This window comes from Penicillium paradoxum (assembly GCF_028828445.1).
Source record: "Penicillium paradoxum strain IBT 22861 chromosome Unknown utg000007l_segment0_segment0, whole genome shotgun sequence".
In the NCBI taxonomy this organism is placed as follows: Eukaryota; Fungi; Ascomycota; class Eurotiomycetes; order Eurotiales; family Aspergillaceae; genus Penicillium; species Penicillium paradoxum.
In genome coordinates, this window is record NW_026643185.1 from 1,156,005 (window position 1) to 1,181,069 (window position 25,065).

At 50.0% G+C, this 25,065-nt stretch overlaps 12 protein-coding genes across 12 annotated transcripts; 5 read left to right on the top strand and 7 right to left on the bottom strand.

The window, feature by feature from the left end:
* Positions 1-962: 962 nt before the first annotated feature.
* Positions 963-1,952, top strand: N7457_008017 (nicotinamide/nicotinic acid mononucleotide adenylyltransferase; the record flags this gene model as incomplete). The annotated part of the gene is made up of 3 exons (XM_057179060.1): positions 963-1,273; positions 1,350-1,623; positions 1,689-1,952. 3 exons carry the CDS (start codon positions 963-965, stop codon positions 1,950-1,952), a joined length of 849 nt encoding a protein of 282 aa, XP_057027446.1.
* Positions 1,953-2,705: 753 nt separating this feature from the next.
* On the top strand, positions 2,706-4,108 carry N7457_008018 (uncharacterized protein; the record flags this gene model as incomplete). The annotated part of the gene is made up of 2 exons (XM_057179061.1): positions 2,706-3,080; positions 3,164-4,108. The coding sequence occupies 2 exons, from the start codon at positions 2,706-2,708 to the stop codon at positions 4,106-4,108; spliced, it is 1,320 nt and encodes a 439-aa protein (XP_057027447.1).
* Positions 4,109-4,407: 299 nt separating this feature from the next.
* On the bottom strand, positions 4,408-5,434 carry N7457_008019 (class I SAM-dependent methyltransferase; the record flags this gene model as incomplete). The annotated part of the gene is made up of 2 exons (XM_057179062.1): positions 4,408-5,162; positions 5,245-5,434. 2 exons carry the CDS (start codon positions 5,432-5,434, stop codon positions 4,408-4,410), a joined length of 945 nt encoding a protein of 314 aa, XP_057027448.1.
* A 555-nt stretch (positions 5,435-5,989) lies between these two features.
* N7457_008020 (putative proline permease) lies at positions 5,990-7,708 on the bottom strand (the record flags this gene model as incomplete). Its single annotated transcript, XM_057179063.1, has 2 exons — positions 5,990-7,295; positions 7,356-7,708. The coding sequence occupies 2 exons, from the start codon at positions 7,706-7,708 to the stop codon at positions 5,990-5,992; spliced, it is 1,659 nt and encodes a 552-aa protein (XP_057027449.1).
* Positions 7,709-9,034: 1,326 nt separating this feature from the next.
* On the bottom strand, positions 9,035-11,334 carry N7457_008021 (putative C6 transcription factor; the record flags this gene model as incomplete). Its single annotated transcript, XM_057179064.1, has 6 exons — positions 9,035-9,413; positions 9,471-9,562; positions 9,612-10,223; positions 10,278-10,695; positions 10,752-11,231; positions 11,279-11,334. The coding sequence occupies 6 exons, from the start codon at positions 11,332-11,334 to the stop codon at positions 9,035-9,037; spliced, it is 2,037 nt and encodes a 678-aa protein (XP_057027450.1).
* A 675-nt stretch (positions 11,335-12,009) lies between these two features.
* N7457_008022 (putative MFS sugar transporter) lies at positions 12,010-14,032 on the bottom strand (the record flags this gene model as incomplete). Its single annotated transcript, XM_057179065.1, has 8 exons — positions 12,010-12,209; positions 12,274-12,334; positions 12,385-12,541; positions 12,602-12,696; positions 12,747-12,938; positions 13,003-13,412; positions 13,471-13,560; positions 13,639-14,032. The coding sequence occupies 8 exons, from the start codon at positions 14,030-14,032 to the stop codon at positions 12,010-12,012; spliced, it is 1,599 nt and encodes a 532-aa protein (XP_057027451.1).
* Positions 14,033-14,455: 423 nt separating this feature from the next.
* N7457_008023 (UPF0075 domain protein) lies at positions 14,456-15,889 on the top strand (the record flags this gene model as incomplete). The annotated part of the gene is made up of 3 exons (XM_057179066.1): positions 14,456-14,536; positions 14,595-14,669; positions 14,723-15,889. 3 exons carry the CDS (start codon positions 14,456-14,458, stop codon positions 15,887-15,889), a joined length of 1,323 nt encoding a protein of 440 aa, XP_057027452.1.
* A 430-nt stretch (positions 15,890-16,319) lies between these two features.
* N7457_008024 (uncharacterized protein) lies at positions 16,320-19,300 on the bottom strand (the record flags this gene model as incomplete). The annotated part of the gene is made up of 5 exons (XM_057179067.1): positions 16,320-18,607; positions 18,657-18,883; positions 18,934-19,014; positions 19,073-19,079; positions 19,126-19,300. The coding sequence occupies 5 exons, from the start codon at positions 19,298-19,300 to the stop codon at positions 16,320-16,322; spliced, it is 2,778 nt and encodes a 925-aa protein (XP_057027453.1).
* Positions 19,301-19,889: 589 nt separating this feature from the next.
* N7457_008025 (tyrosine-protein phosphatase) lies at positions 19,890-20,866 on the bottom strand (the record flags this gene model as incomplete). Its single annotated transcript, XM_057179068.1, has 2 exons — positions 19,890-20,242; positions 20,365-20,866. 2 exons carry the CDS (start codon positions 20,864-20,866, stop codon positions 19,890-19,892), a joined length of 855 nt encoding a protein of 284 aa, XP_057027454.1.
* Positions 20,867-21,383: 517 nt separating this feature from the next.
* N7457_008026 (uncharacterized protein) lies at positions 21,384-21,860 on the top strand (the record flags this gene model as incomplete). Its single annotated transcript, XM_057179069.1, has 1 exon — positions 21,384-21,860. One exon carries the CDS (start codon positions 21,384-21,386, stop codon positions 21,858-21,860), a length of 477 nt encoding a protein of 158 aa, XP_057027455.1.
* A 275-nt stretch (positions 21,861-22,135) lies between these two features.
* On the top strand, positions 22,136-23,719 carry N7457_008027 (thiamine pyrophosphate-dependent dehydrogenase E1 component subunit alpha; the record flags this gene model as incomplete). Its single annotated transcript, XM_057179070.1, has 5 exons — positions 22,136-22,251; positions 22,311-22,498; positions 22,557-22,618; positions 22,683-22,892; positions 22,949-23,719. 5 exons carry the CDS (start codon positions 22,136-22,138, stop codon positions 23,717-23,719), a joined length of 1,347 nt encoding a protein of 448 aa, XP_057027456.1.
* A 220-nt stretch (positions 23,720-23,939) lies between these two features.
* On the bottom strand, positions 23,940-24,743 carry N7457_008028 (spherulation-specific family 4 protein; the record flags this gene model as incomplete). The annotated part of the gene is made up of 1 exon (XM_057179071.1): positions 23,940-24,743. The coding sequence occupies one exon, from the start codon at positions 24,741-24,743 to the stop codon at positions 23,940-23,942; it is 804 nt and encodes a 267-aa protein (XP_057027457.1).
* Between the last annotated feature and the right edge of the window lie 322 nt (positions 24,744-25,065).

The following is a 25,065-nucleotide window of genomic DNA, read 5'->3' on the forward strand; positions in this document are numbered from 1 at the left end:
GAACGATGGGGGGAATGTTCGGGTAGCTGTCACTATTGCCGCTCAAGCTATGAGATCACCTCAAGAAAAGATTGCTGGAGCCCGTCACACGATAATTAATTTTTTGGGAGATGGGGGTGGGGGAAAGAAGGAAGAAAAAAAAATAGGAGGTAAATGGGAAAGAGGGAGGGTTTGATGTGGTGGTTGTGATGGGATTCGGGGAGCGTCAGGCGGCGGAAGTGCAACATTTCGATGATCTAACCACATACTTGTGCCCTGCTATATCCAAGTATATTGATTGTTTTGGTTTACTGCGTTCTTATGATCATAATCCTTCTACACCACCTAGGCAAATGGCTCATCGGTTCTTTATTTCTCGGCGTTTATCGCAAATTTACATCTTGCCCGGGTTAGACAGCTATTGGGCACGGAGGGCCCGAGACCTGTCTGACAGTGGCAATAAATATCTCAAGGGATCCTGCTCTTTGCTACAGAGTGGTGAGAATAGGTTGGGCGCATATGGTTAGCAGTTAGATATGGACGGCCAAAACAATCCAAAAGAAAACAGACATGGCCTATGAGAACAAAGCCCTTGAGAGCTAAGAGAACTTTATTTAGTTGGCCGTTAACTCCATAACTCCTTACGATGGAGTCCAGCGGCGTTCCGGACTGCGGATCACGGAGACAAGACGAGATCTCGATTGACTCACCGAGGTAGCAAGTTATTAATCACGACATCTGGACCCTGGGATATATTCAGCCAAAAAAAAAAGCAAAAACATACCTCTCTCTCGCACCTTTCAGTTCGCCTCTCCGGCGCATTCTCTTGCCGCCTTCGGCTCGCCCCCCCGCCATTCGCAATTCACAGAATTCTTCACTTCTCATCTCCCCGCTTTATAGCCCCATAACCCTTTTCTTCATCTTCCCCGGAATTCGAGGTTTCGTAAGGGAAATATATTCTTTTCTCCCTCTCAATCTCCAACATGACAATTGAAATGGTTGGTGGGCAGAGCGACGATGTCCACCAGGCACCCGCCGACATCACCCCCGCTCCGATGGGCGACTACACCTTCCCGGAGTTGCGCCTCAAGCGCACAATGACTGACCCAGAAAAGACCCCTCTATTGCTGGTCGCCTGTGGTTCCTTCTCCCCAATTACCTATCTACACTTGCGCATGTTTGAGATGGCCGCCGACCACGTCCGGTTTAGCTCCAATTATGAGCTCATTGGCGGGTATCTGTCGCCGGTGTCGGATGCCTATCGCAAGGCTGGTCTAGCTAGTGCGGAGCATCGGTAAGGCATTTTGGATGTCCATGCGGACTGATTCCGTCATTTTCCGAAGGCTAACCGCGTTGGTTTTATTATACAGGGTTGCGATGTGCCAACTCGCTGTGGATCAAACATCCGACTGGTTGATGGTGGATACATGGGAGCCGACTCAGAAGGCCTACCAACCTACGGCTGTGGTATTAGATCACTTCGATCACGAAATCAACGTTGTTCGTGAAGGAGTGGACGCCGGAAACGGAACTCGGAAGCCCGTTCGGATTGCTCTGCTCGCGGGTGCAGATCTCATTCATACCATGTCCACACCCGGTGTGTGGAGCCAGAAGGATTTGGATCACATTCTAGGCAAATATGGGGTAAGTGCTATTCCGGATCTCTTCGATGTCATTCTCGAGAAATTAGCCGCTAACAGGGTTCTCAGTCCTTCATCGTGGAGCGCAGTGGAACGGATATTGATGAAGCCCTAGCCAGTCTGCAACCCTGGAAGGATAACATCCATGTTATCCAACAGCTTATTCAAAATGATGTCAGCAGCACAAAGATTCGACTCTTCTTGAGGCGTGAGATGAGCGTGCGCTACCTTATCCCTGTGCCCGTGATTCATTACATCGAGCAACATCACCTCTATGAGGATGATGGCACGGGGGAGAAGGGTAAAGAGAGGCAGGAGGGGCGATCAGGATGATCCGGTGTTTTAATACTGCCTCCTGAGGCATGCCTATAATGACCCCCCAGCGACGCGACATCCTGATGCGATACCCCTGCCATCTGTCCCTTGCTGTGCGACGGATGATGAGTTTTCTTGGAGTTTGTGGAGTTACTTTTTGAACGGGTTTGTTGGCCTTTTCCTTAGCAGCTATGACGAGTGGGGGAGTCTGGCAAGTATCCCGCTCCAGCTGAAATAGCCACCTAGATGTACATATTATTTCGGAGCGGTTTCGTTGTTTTCCCCCTTGGCATACCCTTTGTACATATGAGGACGCAATAAACCTCTTGGGTTAGACTATAGCTAAATTTCATCGCAGTTGACATTACAAATCATCTTTTCTGTTCCAAGAACCGGCCTCGGTGGATACTCGATTAGGCAAGTAGATCGATCGCCTCCACATTCACCATTGTAACAATGAATGACACCATCACATAAAAGGACTGTGTATACGTGTGCATAATGTACTCTGTAGTCAGGATTCAATTCCGAGTATGCAAGTAAGAAATAAAGTAAGCCCCAATTCCCATTTCACAAATCACAGAATTCCCCCGTTTCGCACGAAAATTGGAAGCCGATCCGATCGCCCACTCGCTATCTTCCGTTATCGATCCTGCTTTGATCTCGGCCACAATTTACCAGCGCCCAGGCGTGCGAAAGACTTACTCCATCCACTCCTTTTATCCTCCAATTCCTCTCACTATGCGCTAGCAAATATTCAGCATTCCCGCCATGACCTTATCCGATGAATCCGCCCACGGCCACCCTCTGTGGCCGCTCACCCCTCCTAGTTCCTCCGACCCGCCAGCACCCAAAGATGTCTCATCGGTCGTCACGGCGATTCATGTGATCTCGACCGAGCGAGCGGCCCTCGCTCACCTCGAGCATATCTACCAGACCGATGCGCGCGCGCAGCACGATCTCGCCCGCGCCGTGGACCAGATCGCGCAGAGCGTGCGCGGGGGTGGGAAATTGGTCGTTTGCGGGGTGGGGAAGAGTGGAAAGGTCGGACGCAAAATCGAGGCTACGATGAATAGTCTCGGTGTGTACAGTGCGTTCCTGCATCCGACTGAGGCTTTGCATGGCGATCTGGGATTGGTTCGGTCGGTAAGAAAGAGCCCCTCTACGCCTGCAGGACGGTGCTTTTGTGATAGTACTTTTTGGGACATTTGTGACTGACCTCGTGTTAGAATGATACTGTTCTTCTTATCTCGTTTTCTGGTCGTTCGCCGGAACTTTTGTCGCTGCTTCCGCATCTGCCGGCTACTGTCCCGGTCATCGCGTTGACTTCGCATACACATCCGTCGACATGTCCGCTCCTCGCGCTGCATGGCGCTTCGGGGATGGGGATTCTTTTGCCGGCTCCAATCCATGAGGATGAGGAGACGTCCTTTGGCGTGAGCGCGCCGACGTCTTCGACGACGGTCGCCTTGTCGCTGGGTGATGCGCTGGCTATTGCTACGGCTAGGAAACTGCACTCTGCGACAGGGAAGAGTCCGGCCGAGGTCTTCCGAGGCTTCCATCCTGGTGGTGCTATCGGGGCTGCGGCAGCAGCGACACCCTTGACTACGCCGTCGAGTGGCATGTCGACGAGGACATTTGACTCTCCCACGTCGTCCGTGTCTCTTCCGTGGGAGGATATCACTAATACTCCGTCGATTCCTCCTTTCACTTTGCAGTCGCTGCCGGAGCAGCGGCTCGTCTCTCGAGACATGCTGGTTTCGCTTGATCAGATTCCGACGGTCTCTGCATCTTCATCGCGCTTGCCTGGCGACGTGCGGCTTCTCGATGTCCTCCTCACAGCCATTCAGCACCCCAATGCTAAATCTTGGGTGTTTCTGTCTCCCTCTGAGATCATCCCTCCACGGCGCATTCGTTCTCTGCTTTCTTCTGGTGGAGATATGGACATGCGTGTTTCTGAGGTTGACACTAAGAGCCTTGGTTCTCAATTTGTTGTACCTCGAAGCAACTGGCTCTTAGTCCCGGAATCCACACCTCTCGCTGAGATTCGGACTATTGTCTCCGAGTCCCAAGGTGGCTCAAACCCAGCCTCTGTCATTGCCGTCATGAAAGACCGGAATGCCCCTGGCAGTTGCATAGGGGTGATAGAGGCAGAGGATCTATTGGATGTTTGACATGCCTGAAAAGTTACCCAGTATCTTTTTCTCTTTGCCTATCCTGCACATACTTGATTTTATACATCGTTTGCATCATGCATCCGGTTGACGATGTCACGCCATACAGCTTTGTTTTTTCCTCCTATAAATTATTTTTTTCCTCGATGCACAATGCACCTTTACATTCAGAGCCCGAGCCTTAAGGCAAAGGCAGTTCATACACGATGCAAATCAACGCCAATAATATTTCATGGTAATACAATCAGTATGCAAATGTCAAACCAAATATAGTACAAAACAACACAAGTCCCCCCAAATCAAGCCTTAACAATGGGCTTGATACCCTTGTGAATAGCAGCAATACCACCAGTAAGGTTCTCAAAGCCCTGACCAGGAATCATAAACCCAGCCTTCTGAATCATACCCCTAAACTCCTCCTGGCTGGGGAACCGCTCAATACTCTCAACCAGATACTGGTAGCTATCACGGTCTCCGGCAACAACCTGTCCAATAAGGGGGATAGCACCGAAGTTCCAGCGCTTATAAATCCCATCCAGGATGGGGTTATCAACCTTGCTGAACTCCATGCAGGCAAAGACACCACCGGGCTTGAGCACACGGTACGCCTCGTTCAGCGCAGCCTGCTTATCCGTGAAATTGCGGATACCGAAGACAACCGTGTAGAGATCGACCGAGGCGTCGGGGATGTGAGGCATGTGCTCGGCGTTGGCCTCGACAAAGTCCAGCCGGGAGGTGTTGTAGTAGGGGGTGTCGAGAGAGCGCTTGCGGCCCTCGGCGAGCATGTCGGCGTTGATGTCGCTGATGGTCACGCGCGTCTCCATGTCGTGGTTGATGTTCGTGGCGTGGTCCAGCATCCGGAACGCGATGTCGCCGGTCCCGCCGGCAATGTCGAGGATGTTCCAGCCGCGCTGGTCGGCGGTCATGGCGGGGAGGCAGGCGCCTGGGTTGAGGGAGCGCACGAAGTGGTCTTTCCACAGGCGGTGGATGCCAAGGGACATTAGGTCGTTCATGCGGTCGTAGGAGGCTGCTACGGAGCTGAAGACGGCGCCGACTGTAGGGGGGATGGTTAGCGGGTTTCGGGTTTGGTCAATTGAGGTGATGCTCAATTGGAGAAGGTGTGGTGAGAGCATTACCTCGCTGCTCCTTCTCGGATTCGGGCACATTGGTGAAGCCGAAGTGTGTCATGCGGTCATTTTCTGCTTTCTGGTCCTGGGCGCGGTTGGCACAGGAGAAACAGCGGTAGGGAGTGGTGGGCTGGAAAGCGCGACGCTTTGCACTGTAGTGCAGGGCTCGCCAGGCGGAGCGGGTGGACATGGTGGACATGGTGGAATTGATGTTGTTGGTCTGGAGAAGCTGGAACGGGCAACTTTTCTTTTCCTGTTCCGGTCTCCACTGGTGCGTGCCCTTAAGCATCACCCGCACCAGCCAATCAGAGTGTATAGTTTGTGGGGAGTCCAGTACGACTCTTGTGCTCACTTTCGTAGGGAATTTCTTTTTCAAAAGACTGTCAGGTTTGAGATTGCAATTGGAAATAGATTCTACCTCTCTCAAGCTCTACTTATCCCCTGTCATGAGATCAGTAGGTAGAAAGCCCGTCATGCTGGAATCTATACTTCATACACAACCAACTATTTCGAGATCTGATCTACCAAGTATGCCTAAGACAATCTCTTGAAGTTGGAAAGGAGATCCGCAGAAACAAAACCTCGATAACCGAGCTCAAGCGTTCCCTGGAGTTTGTAGCCCCTAGAATCAGTATTAACTTTGACTTGACAACTAGGTAATTAGTCCGATTCAACCGAAGCACAATTGGGATCAAAACGAAGAATAAATAGTAAAATTGGTATATATATGATAAAAAATCGAGCAATAGAGCAATCACCACATCTTCTCCCATGCCCGCCGGACCCAGTTCATCTGAGCCAGCTCCTCCTTCCTTCGTTCATCCCAATCGCCATCTTCCCAGATCCTGCACTCTTCATCGATCTCCGCCTTCCCACTGTACAAATCCGCCAATGCAACGCTCACAAACGAACTGCGATGATAAACCTTCCAGAAAGTAAACATCACCACCCAGAACGCAAGACCGAAATACGAAGTGACGAAGCCCTGCACACTGAAAGGCTTGAAGACGGAAAATCCGTTGAAAAGAGCCGTCAAGGAGCCGATAATGATAGCAAGAATAGCGCCGTATGGCTGGAAAGGGGCAACCCAGGGGACGAATGTTTGGCGATCAATCCCTTGCGCTTTCATAGCGCGGTACCACGCGATGAACACGCAGACCATGCCCGTGTAGGTGAGCACAAAGGCGATGGTTGTTAGATCGACGAACCAGTAGAATACCTCGATGGAGGAGGTATTAGACACGAGAAAGGTGACGCAAGTAATTAAAGATACTGTGATGACACAGTTGATGGGAATACCGGCTGCGGTGCATCGTAAGAGGAACTTCGGCGCTTGGCCCTTACGAGCAAGGGAGTAGAGTGTTCGACTGGAGCTGTAGAGGTAGGCATTGCCACATGACCAACCAGAAAGCAGGATCATCAAGTTGATCAAATCAGGCAACCCGCTGATACCTAGGTTCTCGATTCCAATCACCCAAGGTGAGGCAGCGGAGCCAGAAGCACCGTCAGTGATGGCGGACATAAGCCGTGGATCGCGCGGGTTGCAGATGATGCCTACACCTAGTACTCCGAAGACATAGAATCCCACAATACGCCAGAAAGTCATTTTAGCCACTCGGGGGATGGTTGCACGCGGGTGCTGGATCTCTCCTGCAGCGAGGGCTGGGATATCGGGGCCTGCGATAGAGAAGGCTGCGTAGACCATGACGGAGAAAAAGCCCAAGAATCGGCCCGTTGAGCCGTCGGTATAATACTCAAACATCACACCGTCGGTCCAATTCCGGAAGCCATAGACATCATGCTTCGGATTGCCGCCCACCATCGTGATAAATGTGAGAAGCACGAGGCCGACGAGAAGGAGGATTTTTGTTGATGCTAGGATAAACTCGCTCTCGCCATACCATTTCACGGCGACAAGGTTGAGAAACGTGCATATGACTAGCGCCATGGCTACCCAAACGGCAGGATTGATGCTTGTGTTCCAGTATTGCATGATCGTTGCCACTGAGGAGTACTCCGTACATACGAACATTACACCACCATAGAAATATACCCAGCCCCTAAAGCCGTTAGTATCCGGGACTAAAAAGGAAAGTAACCGGAGGCAAGACAGGACTCACATGGCGAACCCGAAAGCCGGGTCGATAAACCGAGCAGCAAGCTCAAAGATCGATCCACGGATAGGAAGGTATGCAGCCATCTCTCCAACACACAGATTGACAGGTAGAATAAACAGACATCCCCAAACAAGAAACCCGAGGAACAGTGACAGTGGACCAGTATCCCGGAGATAGGATCCAATACCGACGAACAGCCCCGTACCAACCGAACCTCCAATGGCCATCAGTTGCACATGTCGAGATGTCAGCCCACGCTGTGTTTCTCGGTAGGGGTAAACATTTCCTTCGCTGGTATCCTTTTCTCCGGTATCATTTGGGACAGAAACGTCTGTGGGTTCTTCCTTCTTCTCCATGATGGAATGCTACTTGAGCCTGAAGTCACTCCACCAGCACCGGAAGCGGGGAACACAGTCTTTTATACTCTTCGTGCGCACCGGCATTAGGGTCAATCCGCTCTGTATAGACTGTACTGCGTAGATCCGGTGCGGAGAGAGAGAACGCCAAGGACGACATAGATACAGAGTACGTAGAGACACGGCATGCTAATCAGGCAATATCGGGCAGTGACAGTAGCCACACAGTCAAGGACACGGACCGGTTCTGCATTAGAGCCAACTCCAACCACTCATAAGAGACATAATGACTAGGGTCCGAGAGGGTATCAGGGTTCTCCCAAACGAGGGAAGGGAAGGCGAGGCTAAGATCTGCCAAGTGATAAGCTTATCAGGCTGAATGGACCAGTTAAGACCAATTTGAGATCGGCAGTCAGACGCTTGATAGGACAAGCTGTCTTCCGAAGAGAAAGCCCACCCGTGTGGGGGTAACTTCTTGGCCAAAGCCTTGATATCGGAACTTGGCCGGCAGATGTCGATGGACCAACATGAGCATCAGATTGACAGCCAAAGTGTCACCAAATAATTACGGTCGATACCACTCTACTAGTTCCATGTGCCTGCTCACTACTACATGCATATCGACCTTGTTCTTTTAGGACACCCTAGAATCTACGAAAGCTTGACAACTCGGCCAAAACTGAAGCCAAGATGTATACCCCACGTTCTAAGCAGGGGTCTACGCTCGGGGGCGCTAAATATGTGGCTAGTTAGACGCCGAAACCGGTGTTGTTCATATTTCTTTGCCTATGGTCAATGTTGGCAGGTCCAGCCGAGCGAATGACTGCTTCCACTCATCCGGTATTACTCTGTAGAGCATCGGGAATTGAATTCCAGAGTCGTCGACTAAATAGAAACAAAAAAACGAGAATAGGAAGAAGCAAGCAACGCCGGCCTTTATGGCTTCCGTCTCCACCATATGGGCACCCCGCCACCCTTAAATACCAACATGTAGATGGTCATCACGCTAAACGTGGAAGTTCTTCGCTCAAGACATATATATTCATGTGATTCTTTGTGTACTGGTGAAATGGCAAATCTAAAAGACTATAAAAAAAACCTTCAGAAAAGAGGGCAATTTTAGGACCATCAAGGGTAAATATAGCTTGAACCACTAAAATTATATAAACCTCAAGGAATAAAGTGATACCAAATCTGACCATCTCGGGCATCGTGAGAAATCAATATAAACGAATGATTATATACACGGATGCTGCTCTACTCTACAAATGGGATGATCAAACAAAACGCCTGCAACTCCGTGGGAAACCCCCACCCCATTACGTATCATTCAAAGGCCAGCGGCAGGAAACCTTCCGAATGGGCATTATCCAATGGCCACGGCCAATCCGATAACAACTCCGGCGGGAGCTGGAACTGCATCATTGGCTCGCCCATCCCTGTGGGCGGGCCAACTGCCGGACCAGGCCCACTGCGAGGAATGTATGGCGCGGAAGGCATAGGCAGCTCGGGTTTGACCTCGACGGGCATAGTATTATGATGGAGCGGTGGATGCATGGGTGGTTGTGTGACTATGGGGTTCACCAGCCGGGATGTCCGCATGTACCCGTCGATGCGATCTACCTGCGACCGTAGTCGTGCACTAGCGCCTGAGGCGCGCTGGAGACCTGTTTCGAGGCGGCCGAGGAGATCGGCCATTTCGAGTCTGTGGTAATGATCATTAACACGGGTTGAGGTGTTTTGGATGATAGGAGGTACTTACAGTAGGGTGCGGACTCGCTGATAGGATGCTTCTGATAAACTTCCTTCCATTACAGAGCCGAGGATATAACCGATTCCACCAAGATGGTGGAGCTGGAATTGTTAGTTTTGGGCCACAGAGAATCAAAGACGAAAGACATACTAAAGGAGAGCTGATGGCATTCAAGTACTCCACTGGTACTTTGCTGAATACGCTGAGAAGTTCTCCAGCCACATCACATTTCCGGTCTACGCCAAGCTCCTCCGCTGACAAGAGTACCATCCGGAGGAGCTGCAGCGTTGCCTGGATATTCGCAGACTGGAACCCGAACAGATCCTTGGCCATATCGCCTGTTGTGGGCGGAGTTTCTTTGAATTGTGATGGCAATGCGGCGTACATGGATAATACTCGCTCCATAACTGCTGGTTCTGACATGGATGCCGGGGCGAACAGAGACCATACTTGTGAAGTTCCGTTGGCTGACGAAAAGCGACGCCGATTACCATCAACGACGTATTCCAGAATCCGATACAGATCTGTGGTGAAGTTCCAGCCCCGGAGCCATGCTACGGGCTGCCGTGACACGACTGTCACATTACCTGGGCTGACCACCCCCGATTCTGGAGAGAAGGGCGGCAGGCCGTAGCCATGTGCAGTGATAAACTCATCATCGACTTCACTCGGATATCTGACCAAAGAATGCGCTTCACGATAGCGAATCACGCCTCCCCACACAATGGTGGAATATATATCCAACGTATAGATAGACCAAAACTTGAGACCCATGAATTAGCAGAAAGAATAGTCGTAAGATAAACGAATGCATACCAGTCTTCGACGCTCCTCTATTTCGATAGGACTCAAATGCTTCGGCCAGAGTTTCTCATCATGAAGGCCTTCCATGCTAGTTAAAGTATGGTACATGCCGGAGTACTTCTGCATGTTTTTGATCTGGCCATTCTGGATACTGGCGATTGCGAGGATAGCGCATGCACGCATATAGTTTATTCCCTTCGCTGCGGCAAGATCTCGGGGAATCGAGTCCTTGGCAGCAGCATAAAATGCTTCAGATGGAGTTTCTGTAAGTTCATCCCGATGCCATCTATTAGTGAACAGCGCGCCGTCTCGTGCGCGCCCGGAAACCAAGGCGCAAACTGCCATGGTTGAAGCAAACAGCCCCGGGTTCCGGAGATGCTCTTGATTATTTACTCTCTCGATGAAAGATTGCTTGTGGAAAAGCGGGAAGCTAGAAAATAGATCAGCCATCGAACCGAATAAACAGAAAGTAAGATTAATTTGTACATTGGATAGACAATCTCGAAATACACCTGCACAAGATTGCGAATTTGGCAATCACTCGCAATGGCAAATGCATTCCAAGAGTTTCGCAATGCGCCATCATCATCATACCCTTCCGTTGCCACGCCGGCAGCATGAAAGGTAGACCATGGATCTCCAGTCAACGAGGGGCGGTGGGTTGACTCAGCATAATATGAGCTTCTAGAAGCGGAGGAATTAGATGTCCTCCCCATGACCGGTGCAGCATGCGTTGCAGGGGGAACATTCTCAACGCCAGTCGTGTTCACCAACGTCTCTCGCGCAGGTGTAGCCCTGGTGCCAGCCTTGACGCCCCGGCGTTTCGCCGGACGATCAAAGGTGCATGGAACATCAAAGTCCGCACAATTCTGACATCTGCCTAGCGGATCTTCACATCTGCCGCACTTGATGCTGCGCCTATTGCAGAAGTCGCCTGTGAATGCAAGTGTGAGTGAGCTGTTTCTACTGCGATATGGGGCAATCTTCGCCAAGAGTGGAGCATAAGATTGAACGCGGGGGACTGACAGGCCTTGGAGACGCGTTGGAGCTTGCGGGGTTTTTGCGACATTCAATTCATTAGTTCATTCCAACCCCTGGAAGATGTCTTGGGCGCAAAGGATGCGGGAATTCGTGGGCCCCGAGTTTCGGTCGAAAAGCGGGATTCGGGGTCTGCAGGGATACGGGTTGTGCTGAGTTCCTGGGGTGTGGGGTATAGAATGGGCAAAAGGCACGCGAAAAAAATATTGACAGGTATTCCCAAGCAGCAATTGTCTCCGATGATATCGATGCGCAATTCAATCAATGGACGTGGTGTCCGCAGATAAAAGTCGGCGTTAGAGTTGCAGAAGAAGCTGACTCAGCAGCGTGTCATCCCGAAAGCAGTGGAGATTCCGACGATCGTCTATGTCGACGGCGTCTAGGAGGAAGAATAGATTAAAGTGATTTATATATTTATAGTGTGTAGCAATTGAGAGGAAGTTAGATGAGATAGTGGGTATATACATGTGCAAGTATGTTATCTCTGCCCTCGTATAGGACTAAACGAAGACTTTACTTGGAAAATGATGAAGAGCCGGGAGTCAAACAAAAGCGAAGTGAGATAGCCGAGTGTCGAATATCTATATAATACATTAAAGGAGGTGCAAGTCTTTTGTCGCATGATCTTATACATGTGATGTGCATGCTGCAGGTATAACAAAATCAACGCGCTCTATATGTCATGTCGTAGATAGTCGATCATCATTCAAACCGAGCTGGAGAGGTTTTCAAATGTCGTCTGGTCGGCTTTGCCCTCGCCGAGAGCCTCTCTCTTGTTGACTCCGTGTTCAGCAAGGACATCGCCATGGAGTTTGTACGCCTCTTCCATCTTCCAGTGGAAGGGGCTAGAAGTCGAGAAAAGAGCGTCAATGGACTCAAGGGACCGGTTTCGGGTTTCGGGATAAACTGTGAGAAATATCAAGTTAGCCCAATGAGACCACGACTGATCCAAATGTGATCAAAAACATACAAAGGTAGACGATCGGGATCCATAGAAGATTAAGGCCAGCAAACAGGAAGTATGTACGGCTCTGAGATATTGTCAGTATGGAGATGCAAAAATGACAGGGGAGAAACTCACGGTCATGACATCAAACATGATCGGGTTAACCAAAGTGGTCATACCCACACCAATGGCCCACCCTGTGATGCCGAATCCATTGCCTTGGGCTCGCAGATCACTGGGGAAGATCTCGGTGGGGACTAAGAAAGCAACCGTGCCCCATGTTGCAGCATAGCTAGTGACAATCACATTAGGATGGAAAAAAGGTTATCGCAGTCTCATGTAGACGACTTACCCCAGATTAAACAGAAATAGCATGGTCACCGCACCAGGCGCATACTGAGATGCCTTCGCGGGATTATGTATCGAGCCCTCGTAAACAGCTCCGGCCTATAGAACCGTCAGAAGAAAGCACGTCGATGCGCAGAAGAACAACCCACAATAAGATTGACGGCGAACAACACAGCTGCTCCGCCCATTAAACAAACACGTCGGCCCAAGCGATCGATAATTTGTGCACTGATAATAGTACCGATGATTCCAATTGTGTTGATTCCTCCAGCAAGACCATTCTGCTTTATATCGCTATAACCTGCCTGGGCAAGTAGGGTTGGAGAATAGGCAGTCACAGCCTAGGGTCATTATCAGCACTCTCGCACTTTTAAGGTTGTTTATAGTGAGCAACCCGTCACTTACTGTAATACCTGTCCAGGATGCCATTATTTGAAGCCACACACAGAGCCAAGCGCGTCGGCCAAGATTGAGCCCCGGCTTCCCACCCTTTCCAAACAAGATTTTTACAAACTCGACGGGGGAGCTGGGCTTGCTTCCCCGCGCAATAGTTATGATTTCAAGGTATTCTTGATCGATATCCTCCTGAGAAGCTCGGTCTTTGCGGATCCGGTTCAAAAGATCTCGGGCTTCCTCGTTCCGCCCCACCGAGGCCAAATAGCGGGGGCTATCGGGCAACATTTTGATAAACGCGACGAGGAGCAATGCCGGGAAGCACTGGAAGGCGAGTAAGAAACGCCATCGTACGTCTGAATAACCATTATTGACGAACGCGAGGCCGAACGAGATCCAATACGCGACGGAGATTCCTAAATCTTGAAAAACGACGTCAGTAACGGTCCCCACAGTGGGTATAGCGGATGGACGGCTCACAATTTGCAATGAAGACATAGCCCAAGAAACCACCTCGATGGTTTGCGGAAGAGGTCTCCGCCACCAACACCGGAGTGATGCCTGTCAGAGCTGTAACAAAAAAATAATAACAAATCAGCATGGCTTTCTTAGGCCCCAAGCTAAGGCAGTGCTAGCAGGGATCCTCACCGCCGGTCCCAACGCCAGTGACCACTCTAGCACACAACATGAAGTTCGAGTTCTGGGCAGCCGCTTGCAGGGCGCCACCAACCAATGCGAACAATGATCCAGCGAGTAGGCCATTGATCCGGCCGACTCGATCTGCAAGCCACCCGCCGGCAAAACAGCCGAAGATCGCGCCCAAGTAATAAACACTGACAATGCCACCCTGGTGTGTGGTGTCGGTCACCGTGCCATCAGATTCACCAATTCCAACCTCTGTCATATATGTTGGTGAACTGTTGACGCCACCCATCACACCTTGGTCATAGCCTTCGAAGAAGATCGAAATCAGCGAAAACGTCTGAATGGCCACGTTCAGCTGACGTGGCGAAAGGCGCTTCCATAGTGTGGTGTAGCCCATGGTGAGCAGCCCCAGATCGTAATAACGAAGCGATCCAGAGGCAACTAGTGATTCTTGTTATGGGTCCCGCCCGCAGTATCTGAATGAAGAATCTGCCTAGCTCACAAAAGTCCGGGGGCGCAATATGGAGCTGTTCATGCGGGGAGGCCTAAGCCCCAATCTCAAGCCGCGTAGCCATTTAGCATTCGGATTTTTTTCTCGTAAATAGGCGTTTTGCCGATCATTCCTTCTGCCCTTGTTCAGCCTGATCTATCAGAAACATGGAGAATGCGAGAAACCACATTTTCCGTCGCCACCATTCACCGGCTAGCTCACTATGGCTGAAAGATTCGGGTTTGTTAAATAGGGCCTCGGTCCTCGGATTGAGAAAGCTTCCCCCGAGTTGTTGTTCTGATAGCTTCGATACTATTTACGACTTGGAATATGGCTGCCAACTCCGCCAATGGCACTACCAGCCATGCGTTGGATCTCACAGTTTTGGGCTTAAACAGTGGTACATCCATGGTATGTGGCTATCTACAATACACTCGACACTGTAAAAGCACCAGACTCATCATCATAGGATGGCATCGACTGTGCTCTCTGTCGATTTCGCCAGGAGACCCCCGAATCACCTATGCACTTCGAACTACTCAAGGCAAGTACCCGAGACAGCACTTCACGGGATAGACATGTTGACCAATGTCACAGTATGGCGAAATCCCACTTGAGCCCGTAATCAAGAAGCGCGTGATGAACATGATCCTGCACAACAAGACTTCCCCATCTGAGCTGTCCGAAGTAAACGTAATCCTAGGCGAGACCTTCGCTTCAGCCGTACACCAGTTCTGCGCGGATTACAAAGTGGATATCAAATCAATCGACGTCCTCGGATCCCATGGCCAAACCATCTGGTTACTCTCAATGCCGGAAGCTGGCGAGACCCGCAGCGCTCTAACAATGGCCGAGGGCACATTCCTCGCATCCCGCACAGGCATCACCTCTGTCACAGACTTCCGGGTAAGCGACCAGGCCGCTGGTAGGCAAGGAGCACCCCTGATTGCCTTCTTCGACGCACTGGTGCTACACCACCCCACCAAGCTACGCGCGTGCCAGAACATCGGCGGCATCGCGAACGTCTGCTTCGTTCTACCAGATAGCCATGGCGGCGTCGACGCCTGCTATGATTTCGACACTGGACCGGGAAACGTCTTCATCGATGCCGTCGTGCGCCACTATACCAACGGCAAGCGCGAGTACGACCAAGATGGGGAAATGGGAGCCCGCGGTACTGTCGACCAGAAGCTTGTCGACGATTTCCTAACACATCCTTATTTCGCCCTTGAGCCACCCAAGACTACGGGTCGTGAGGTCTTCCGCGATACCCTCGCCCACGAGTTTATCGTCAAGGCCGAGACCAAGGGTCTCAAGCCGGATGATGTCGTCGCTAGTATTACCCGCGTCACTGCCCAGGCCATCGTCGACCATTACCGTCGCTACGCGCCTAAGGATCTTGAGATCGCTGAGATCTTCATGTGTGGCGGTGGCGCCTATAATCCGAATATCGCTGCTTTCATTCAGTTAAATTACCCCAACACTCGCATTATGATGCTAGATGAGGCTGGCATCCCTGGCGGCGCCAAGGAGGCCATTACATTCGCGTGGCAAGGGATGGAGGCTGTGGTTGGCCGCTCCATCCCTGTCCCTACTCGTGTTGAGACTCGCCAGGAATATGTCCTTGGGAAGGTGTCTCCGGGTAAGAACTACCGCAAGGTCTTGCGCCAGGGCATGATGTTTGGCGCTGGTCACGACCACCTTGCTCCAGTCAAGGAGTTGGTTAACTATATTGATGGTAAGCCGTTTGATAATAAATGGTGATTGTGGGGGATTCTGTACAAAGTCCTTTGCATAACGGCTTTGGGATGCTATTTACGTACATTGTTTGTTGTCTCCTTTTTTTACTTTCCTATTTTTGGCGCGGTCTTAGAATGAGTATATGCACATGATGAAACGACGAGCGCAATATATAGACGTCCTTAGCTATCCTGTTTCCTCGTCGATCACTCTCTGGGGTTGGTGTAGATATTGGATGTTCTATGTATCGAGATCGACTCGAATATAAGATGATCTACAACACTAGCCTAGTTACATTGATCACCTCACGCAAGTAGCATGCACGGAATATTGTAAATATCCATTGGCCATTGTAGCAATTCAAAAGAAATCAAAACAGGAATGACAGATCAAAGTTAACACTATCTGAGATACGAAAGCCGGCACGTTATACTCTTCAACTGGTAGTCTGATCTCACAGACTACGTACAGTAACACCATCCACCCACTTACCACTAGTTTCATCATTCTGTACAACGAATCTCAGAATCCGTTTCTCGCCAGGAAGTGTTGTGAACGCGTTATCCTCAAAGTAGCCCACAGTGCCAGCGGGATAGTCAAGCCATGTGTACAGCGAGACGGCAGTCTGAGCTTCGACAGTAAATGTACCGGTCTGGGCATCGTGAGACAGCTTCAGTTGGGGATCTTTCACTTTCAGATCTTTAGGAATGACCGGAGTGAAATGGTTACGATGGGTGAAAGTAGTCAAAGCCTTGTCTTCAGTATTTGGAGGGCGGCCCTCAGCAGCCAGATCCATGATCAGTATAGCATCTTGAGTATTGGACAGAGAGAGGTTTGCCACGTTGATATTGTAGATACTGGTTGTATTAAGTGCTCCAACGGAAAACTGTTTGGTCTTGGGGCTGCCAGCATTATCTAGGATCGGCTTTCCGGACAGGTCTACCCAGGTGAAATTCACCAAGCCGTTCGCAGTCTCCCAAAGGTCGGAAGTCACATAAACAGACAACTCTCCAGTAGATGGGGTCCAGAATGGCGAAACAATGATAGGCTGGAAGATGTCGCGGGCGACGTAGTGAAGAACCTTCCAGCGGCCGTCATACTCAATACCAGCCCACGTTGGGGCCTGCCAGATATCTTCCAGTTGCCAGTACAAGGATCCGAGCTGGTGCTCTGGCATTCCACTGCCGCGGCGATAGAACTGTATTTCGGACTTGTACATATCCGCCTGGAAAAGCTGTGTCGCGTGACACCAGGCACTGAAGTTGGCAATGGAGTCTTGCTTGTTGGGGATCGGGTAGTATCTCTCGACGGCAAGAGTCATTTCGGCCATGCCCTTTGACGAGTTCTTATAGTTGTGGGTGTCTTGATTGTTCGATGGGTAGTGGTGATTTCGTAGCATGATAGTACTGCTATTGAAGTGGAGGTCTTCATCGTTTATGGCTTGCTGCCATGTCTGTAGACTCGGCATGCTGTGGTAGCCGAATTCATTGGCGAAGCGGCCAACTGGATAGCCTGAAAATTCAAACGCCACATTGCTATTATAGTTGTAGTAGTCGGTATCACCGTAGTAATGTCCCTCTGCCTTTGTGCCGTTGTCGTAGCGCTCGGCCATGGGAACCGGAGCAGAGACATCAACTTCCAGGAAGCCGTTATTAGTGCTACTGGGCATGTATGAGATTGATCGTGAGTTCTCATATACGAGCGGAAGAATCAATGTGATAAACAGATGTTCGTAGTCTCCAATCAAGCGGTCATAGGATGTAGGATCGCGTTGCTTAGCCGTTGGTAGCATCAAACTTTCGATCTCATTTCCACCAGCCCATAAGGCTAACGATGGATGGTGATTTACTCGTCTCACGTTGTAAACAACCTCGGCAGCTACATTGTCTAAGAAAGGCTGGTCTGTTGGATATAGCGCATCGCTGAATTGAAATTCGCTCCACAATAGTACTCCGCGTTCGTCGGCAAGATTGTACATAAAGTCCGGAAGGTAAGCACTCGATGCCCAGACTCGGAGCATATTCTGATTTCCAGCAACAACTGCATCGAAAAGTCGCTGCATTTTGGCCTCTGTGACTCGCGGCCAGAATGCATCTGGCGGGATGAGATTTGAACCCTTCGCATAGAACTCATGGCCATTAACTTCGAAATGCCAATTGGCACCTGGTGCAATACCTTGCTCCAATTGTGCCTCGGTGATATTGGACCGGTTCAGGAAAATAGTGCGGAAGCCTGTTCGCTTGGTTACGCTGGCAAGCTCATGGTCTTTGTTCTGTATGATGACTGTGATGTTGTACAGGCTTTGCTTACCCATCCCCATCGGCCACCAGAGTCGAGGTGCATCTGCATCGACGACAGTGGTGCCAGTGATGGTTTTACCAGTCACAACGACGTTATCAAGCGACCCAGACTTCAATACTTTGCCCGAATCCAGGTCTTTGATCTCAATCGTCATAGACGGTTCCCGAGGAAGAAAACCGAGATAGTCAATACTTGCATTCACGATCCAAGGCTGACTCTGATCGGGAGCAAGATGGTTAATTTGGCCCTTTCGATAAACATCGAAGCCCGTGTTGACAACATATACACTTTCTTCGTCTTCAGATTGCACGAGGTAGATATTTTGCCATGGGCCAGCAGGCGAGAACGCCGGTCCCCAATCCCAGCCGAAGTCGGACTGTTCTTTGCGAATGTACCAGCGATTAGGAAATTCGAAGACTCCTTGAATCCCGGAAGCCCATTCTGCCGATAGTGTCAGACATATATACCGGTCTGTTTCCTAAGCACTTACTTTGTGAATTTGGATCAGCAGCGATGGCATCTGCAATCTTCGTAGCACTTCCAAACTCTAGAGAAAGTGTCGGGGAATCATTGCAATGGCTGAGCGTATCCGATATATCGAAGGTGTACTGCCGAAATTGGTTATCTGTAGCGCCTATAAACTTACCACAAAATTCAACTGTTGTAAAAGTGTCGAGGCCGTTGAACACCAGCCAAGAGGATTTAGAGTTGCTTAAGCTTTTAACAGAATCAGCAGTGATCACAGTTAAATAGCGAGGGACACATACAATCCGTCGATTGGCTGGCTCGTGTAGGTCCAATTGCTGTCCCCGATCCAACGCAAGTTGAAATTATTTAACCCATGGTAGCTTCGGTGTGATTCGAGTCAGCATGAAACAAATGTCAGCACATAGGACTTTGACTGACGGATCATCTGCTTTTATTAGACCTATCAATATTCTAAAGCAGTGAGAACTCACCGATGACGCTCGCAGCAAGAAGATCCAAATGCACCTGGGAGGGGACCTGGCCAGGGACACTGATATTCAACGCCTTGCTAGTGACAGTCCAACCATCGCCACTAAGATCCAAAATATTCTGCGCAGAAGTCTTCGGTGAAAGCCCCGCTAGTATAAGCTGCTTCCAGATATGCATAGTGTCAAGGGAAAAGGACAAAGAGGTAGGTTTTGAGCGCCGAGTGGCCTGGTGAGATAAGTACGTCCGACTTATCCTTTAATATACAGTTGAATGAACCGATGTGACACCTTCTCTACGAAGAGGGACTCAGCTTCAGCAAGTACCCCCTCGCGTAGAGGGGGAAGCAACGGTAGGAGCGGTGAGTTACGAGTCACGCCAGTCCTTGAGAGGCCGGAGGATTAAGTCACAAGTTGCGATTCTGGACTCTGCAGTATATAGGGATGATCGACGTTGGCGTGTCTATGCGGAGGTGGGGAGGGTCAGTGCAGAAGCCATCGACTGGGGTCTGAAGGCTTGCTTTAGCCTCTCAGCATGGACTTGTCACTCTCAAATCCCTGGATACACGTAGGCAGACACAGATTTGGGTTTTCATTTATTCTCAGGCAGATATAGCAGAGAGTTCTATTATATGAGAGTGAGCCCCTGATTCCAAGCAATAGTGCTGACTTGCATTAAAACGATGAATGTAATCTCATTCCGAAACTCTCAATATAGTGGTGTATATACTATACAGGCTTATCTATGTTTGTACACTATCTGCTGTTCACTAAGACGTCAGGTTCTTGCGCATCACCGACACATCACTCGGCAAGAACCCAAGTCTATCAGTGAGGTAGCTCTCGACGCCGTTCACATAGGTGCGCTCGAATGCTTTCAAAAATGCAGCCATGGCATGAGGTCGAACACCACACATTTCCAGCATACCAAGTGCCTCCGGACTCAACTGGTTGATTTCAACTTCATCCGGTCCCATATTTACAGCGCATGCCTCCATAAGGTTCTCTCGGGCGCTTTCCACCTCAACTCGAGTGAGGATGTAATCGTGGATGATCTTTTCATGAGGGCAGTTAATGAGGAGCAGGATGAGAGCGGCCAAGACGCCTGTGCGATCCTTGCCGGCTATAGACGGGGAACGTATGGTCAGTATTCGATTGATCAAGGAGGGACGGGGTAGTTGCACGACATCCCATAGAAATGAAGCACGAGAAGAAACACGATAGAGTAATACGGATGAAACTCACCTGAGCAATGGAAGATGAACGGATCGTCCGGATTATCTCTGATATGTCTGAATACCGCGGTGAAACCTGGGGCAGCCGCTTCGAGAATGCCCGAGTACATCTTCACGTATCCTGTGGCACCTTTATCTTCGCCTGTGAAGTCGCGAAGGCTCAAGGTAGCCGGTCGCGCTCCATATGGCACCCATATCGTATTGACTCCTGGGATAGACAATGCAGGGGCTTTTTGTCGCTCGCTTTCGTTGCGGAGATCGAAGATGGTGGTTATTCCCAATTCGGTTGCGATGATGGATTTCCCGGAATCCACGATACCTGACAAGTTTCCAGACCGATAGACGTATCCCGGGCGCAGTTTATTGTTATCATGGCTTAAGTCGCGGAAATTGGAGACTCCTGGTAAAGGAATAAATGGTGGCAGCGATTTAATCTTGTTCACCAGCGCTTCGGGGATTGGGGTTCTGATGTCGGTATTTAATACCTCGTGGATCTGATCAGATTTAAACATTGTTTGTATCACACCGTGGCAGAGGATGAAGATGGAAGGGAGATTCTTCCAGTCCAACTATGTCATCTCCAAAGAGTGGAGACTCCGAATCCTGTAGGCACAATGTCATCATCGTCGATGACGAACATCCAGATCGTCAGCTCTTTTCCAGGAACAATCTTGTTTCAGCAATTGTTTACCTTTTTATAGGAATGCTAAGCTACGTGGTTGTCGTCGACCTCGCCCTAATTGGCTCATAAGGATCTTCCAACATCCATCTAGGGCCTCATCTTCCACCTGGAATAGGCCCGTAATGTTTCCTTTTTTCTCCAAGGCAATCGTCTCTCATTCTCTGAGTCAAAGAAAATGAGTTAGTATTCACTTCTGAATCAAAGATCTCAGTAATGTCAAACGACAAACAGCAAATAACAAACTATATATAGGTTCAACAATCTAATTGGTGACCCTGTCACCATTTCATCTATCAATCAAATTCACTTCTATCTTCTGATCATATGTCTAACTACTCCATTTGAGAATGGAAAACATAAAAGTTAGTACAAAAATCCAAGACCTAGCCCCTAACAAGCAGTGGCACATCAGCGCAGCGATCTTCCGATGGGAAGGGCAACCCGCCCACTATAGCGTCCTGCTTCTAAGGCGCGCCAACAGTGAGACCCTGCTTGGTATCTGGGAACTTCCAACAGGCCCAGTCCGAGTCACCGACGTGAACATCGCCGGTGCTATCAAGCGCCAGGTCCTCGAAGACACCGGTCTCCCTGTGACCAGCATTATGGCTCAGGTCGAACCATTAAGATGGGAATCCGACTTCCAGTCCCATCGGCAAATCAACTACGGGATCCTTGATGAATCTCACCAAATGGTGAGAATCAATCACGAAAAGCATTCGGATTACCGGTGGGTGCAGTTGAAACATCTTCGCGCGTTTGACATTCCCCCGGCGACAAAGGAGGTGATTCGGGATGCCTTCAAGATTCACACCTTCTGGCATTGAGTGGTACACCAATCATCAATTCCTCAATTAGAGCAGAGATCTGAGATATTGGCCAAGAGGAATTCCATGCAATTTAGTCTGCTCCGTGCTCTGTTACCTGTACAGTTCCGTAGATTAACTCCCCCGCGTCGGAGACTCGGTTGGCCGCGGAGTGACGTGAAATGCCGACGCCAACCGCTCTCCGCACTCCCCGGATTGGCATTCAAAGAGCACAACATCTCGCATTCTCCTCATTGACACAAATCAAATCCATGTTGATAACAAGAGAATCGAAAATGTCTCTAAGGCTTCTGACTCGGAGCGGTTTCCGCAGTCAGTCTGGAACTACAGCGCGCATCGCCCCCGCACGGAGGTGGAGTAGTTCCATCTCGCAGCGGCCGGGTTCAGATAGGTGAGATGCCTTTGAGATCGAGTTTTTTGGGGAAAGATCTGACCAGATAATGTGCTTAGCGTTCGGTTCCCCGGTGCTGTGAACAGCAAGTTCACCACACAGATGGCTTTCCTCAAAGCATCGGATCTCCCTGCCATCCCTACCTACAGAGTGATGGATTCGGACGGAGAATTGGTTGATAAGACAAGATCTGCGCCTGATGTTACAAACGAGGAGGTGTTGACATGGTATAAGAACATGCTGTCAGGTTCGTCTCGTGATACCCAACGTGTTGTGAGATCATGAAGCTGACTACGGATTTGTAGTGAGCATCATGGACGTGGTCATGTTCGAGGCACAACGGCAAGGTCGTTTAAGTTTCTACATGGTATGTTATAGCTACGACAAGAGAAGGGAGCAGAAAAGAACACAACCCAACTAACTCGCTACAGGTTTCCGCCGGCGAGGAAGGTATCACAGTTGGATCCGCCGCCGCCTTGACACCGGACGATGTAGTGTTCGCACAGTACCGCGAGGCCGGCGTATTCCAACAACGAGGATTCACATTGAAGAACTTTATGAGTCAGCTCTTCGCCAATTGCAACGATAGCGGCCGTGGCCGGAATATGCCAGTCCACTACGGGCAAAATTATCCTCGCATGGTTAGTACCATCCATTTCTGGTCCCAATACGCTTCTCCAAGCTCACAAACCCACAGCACACAATTTCATCCCCATTAGCCACCCAGATCCCTCAAGCTGCAGGAGCAGCCTATGCCTTGAAACTACAAGATTCCCAAAATCCAAACCGGGACCCACGCATTGTGGCCTGCTACTTCGGCGAAGGAGCAGCCAGCGAAGGTGACTTCCACGCTGCGCTCAATATTGCTGCAACACGGTCCTGCCCTGTTGTGTTCTTATGCAGAAACAATGGCTACGCCATCTCAACGCCGACCCTAGAGCAGTACCGCGGCGACGGAATCGCCAGCCGCGGTGTGGGTTACGGAATCGACACGATCCGCGTCGACGGCAACGACGTCTTCGCTGTGAACGAAGCAATGAAAGAGGCGCGCCGACTTGCGCTCAGTGAGGGCGGACGGCCTGTGCTGATTGAAGCCATGAGCTACCGTGTCTCACATCACAGCACCAGCGATGACAGCTTTGCGTACCGTGCTCGTGTCGAGGTTGAGGATTGGAAGAGACGTGATAATCCCATTATCCGGCTACGGAAATGGCTCGAGAACCAGGGGCTTTGGAGTGAAGAGCAGGAGAAGCAGACAAGAGATGAAATGCGGAAAGCGGTGTTGAAGGAGTTCGGCGAGGCTGAGCGTGAGAAGAAGCCGTCGCTTAGGGAGGCATTTGTCGATGTCTATGAAGAGATCACCGAGGAGCAAAGGGAGCAGATGAATGAGCTCAAGCGGATATTGGAAACTTATCCCGATGAGTATGATCTGCGGCCATATAAGGATGGAATTAATGGTCTGAATTAAGCGAATTTGTTTGAAAAAAAGAATATACAGATCTTTCTTTGGCCAACAGAGCTTTACAATAAAATATCTTTGCATATCTCTCAATCTTCATCGATATAGCAAAAGTTGTTCCATCATATTATTTGTTCATTGATGATGGCATAGATGTGTACCAAATCCACCAGCTATACCCGATAGCATAGCAATGATCAACCCAGAGCATGAGGCTCGGGTTCAGTATCTATTGCGCCCTGCTCCTAACACGTCGATCTTGGGCAACAGCAACAGCAATCTTCGGCACCGTAGCAAGACTCATATAACTATCATCGTAAGTCAGATGGATAGCCCCGAGACCCATACCCTTCGCCATCTTCACCACAGAATCAATGTCCGCATCCTCAGGCGTCTGATTCAAGATCATAGCATCCTTGCCATAGTTTTCCGGTGTCGAGAAGTGCTCGGTGGGAGCCAACGCAACCCAGTTGGCATAAGTATCCTCATACTCCACAATGAAGTCTGCGGCCTCAAACCACTTCTCAACATCAGCCACAATTTTGACACCAGGATTGAAGATCACGGTGTTCAAGCCGCTTTCCTTCGTGGTCTGGGACAAGTGCTGGAAATATGCGAGGTGGCTCGGGTCTCCGCCACTAGGAGCTTCGTCGAAGAAAATACCGGTGAGACCGATATTCTGCGATTTGTAGCTAGACCATTTAGCGTAGACGGCAATGTCCTTTTCGACTTCGGCGCGTGCGCGGCTGCCATATTCCGTGTGGGTATAGCCCAGGACTCTGGTGTTGGAGTAGCTGTTTAGCTTTGCGATTGCGGTGATGTAGGCGTCTTCTGGGTACTCTCCGGCGCCAGGGCCATTTTCTGGGTTGATGATAAGGTAGAATCGGACTGATGGATGGGCGGCAATTGAGTCATAGATGGTATTCCAGGCATTTGTGCCAGGCCAGGAGTATAGTGGTACTAGCAGGCCTGTCGATACAACAGTTGAAGCTAGGGCGAGCACAGTAGCCACGAAATGAAGGAATTGGATCATACTCGATCCCAATTTCGTATATGGTGGTTTGCAAATGAGTCGGTTCAGTAAGCAATGGAATGTAAGAACCACTGGGACCAACGATCTCTAAACCAATGTAAAGAAAGATGGAGGTACTGAGACTGCGCAAAAGGCGATAGTCAGTGAGTTAAGTGCACTTTATACATGCCAGACGAAAGACTCTTCAAACAATACAGTCCTTATGGCAAGAACAGCTTCGAAGAACGGCGAGATGGTCACTGAGAACCCTCAGTCATTATTGAATACAAGCCAAAAGTAGGCAAGGGCCTGGAATAACAAAAGCTGGCTGCATGTTTCAAGA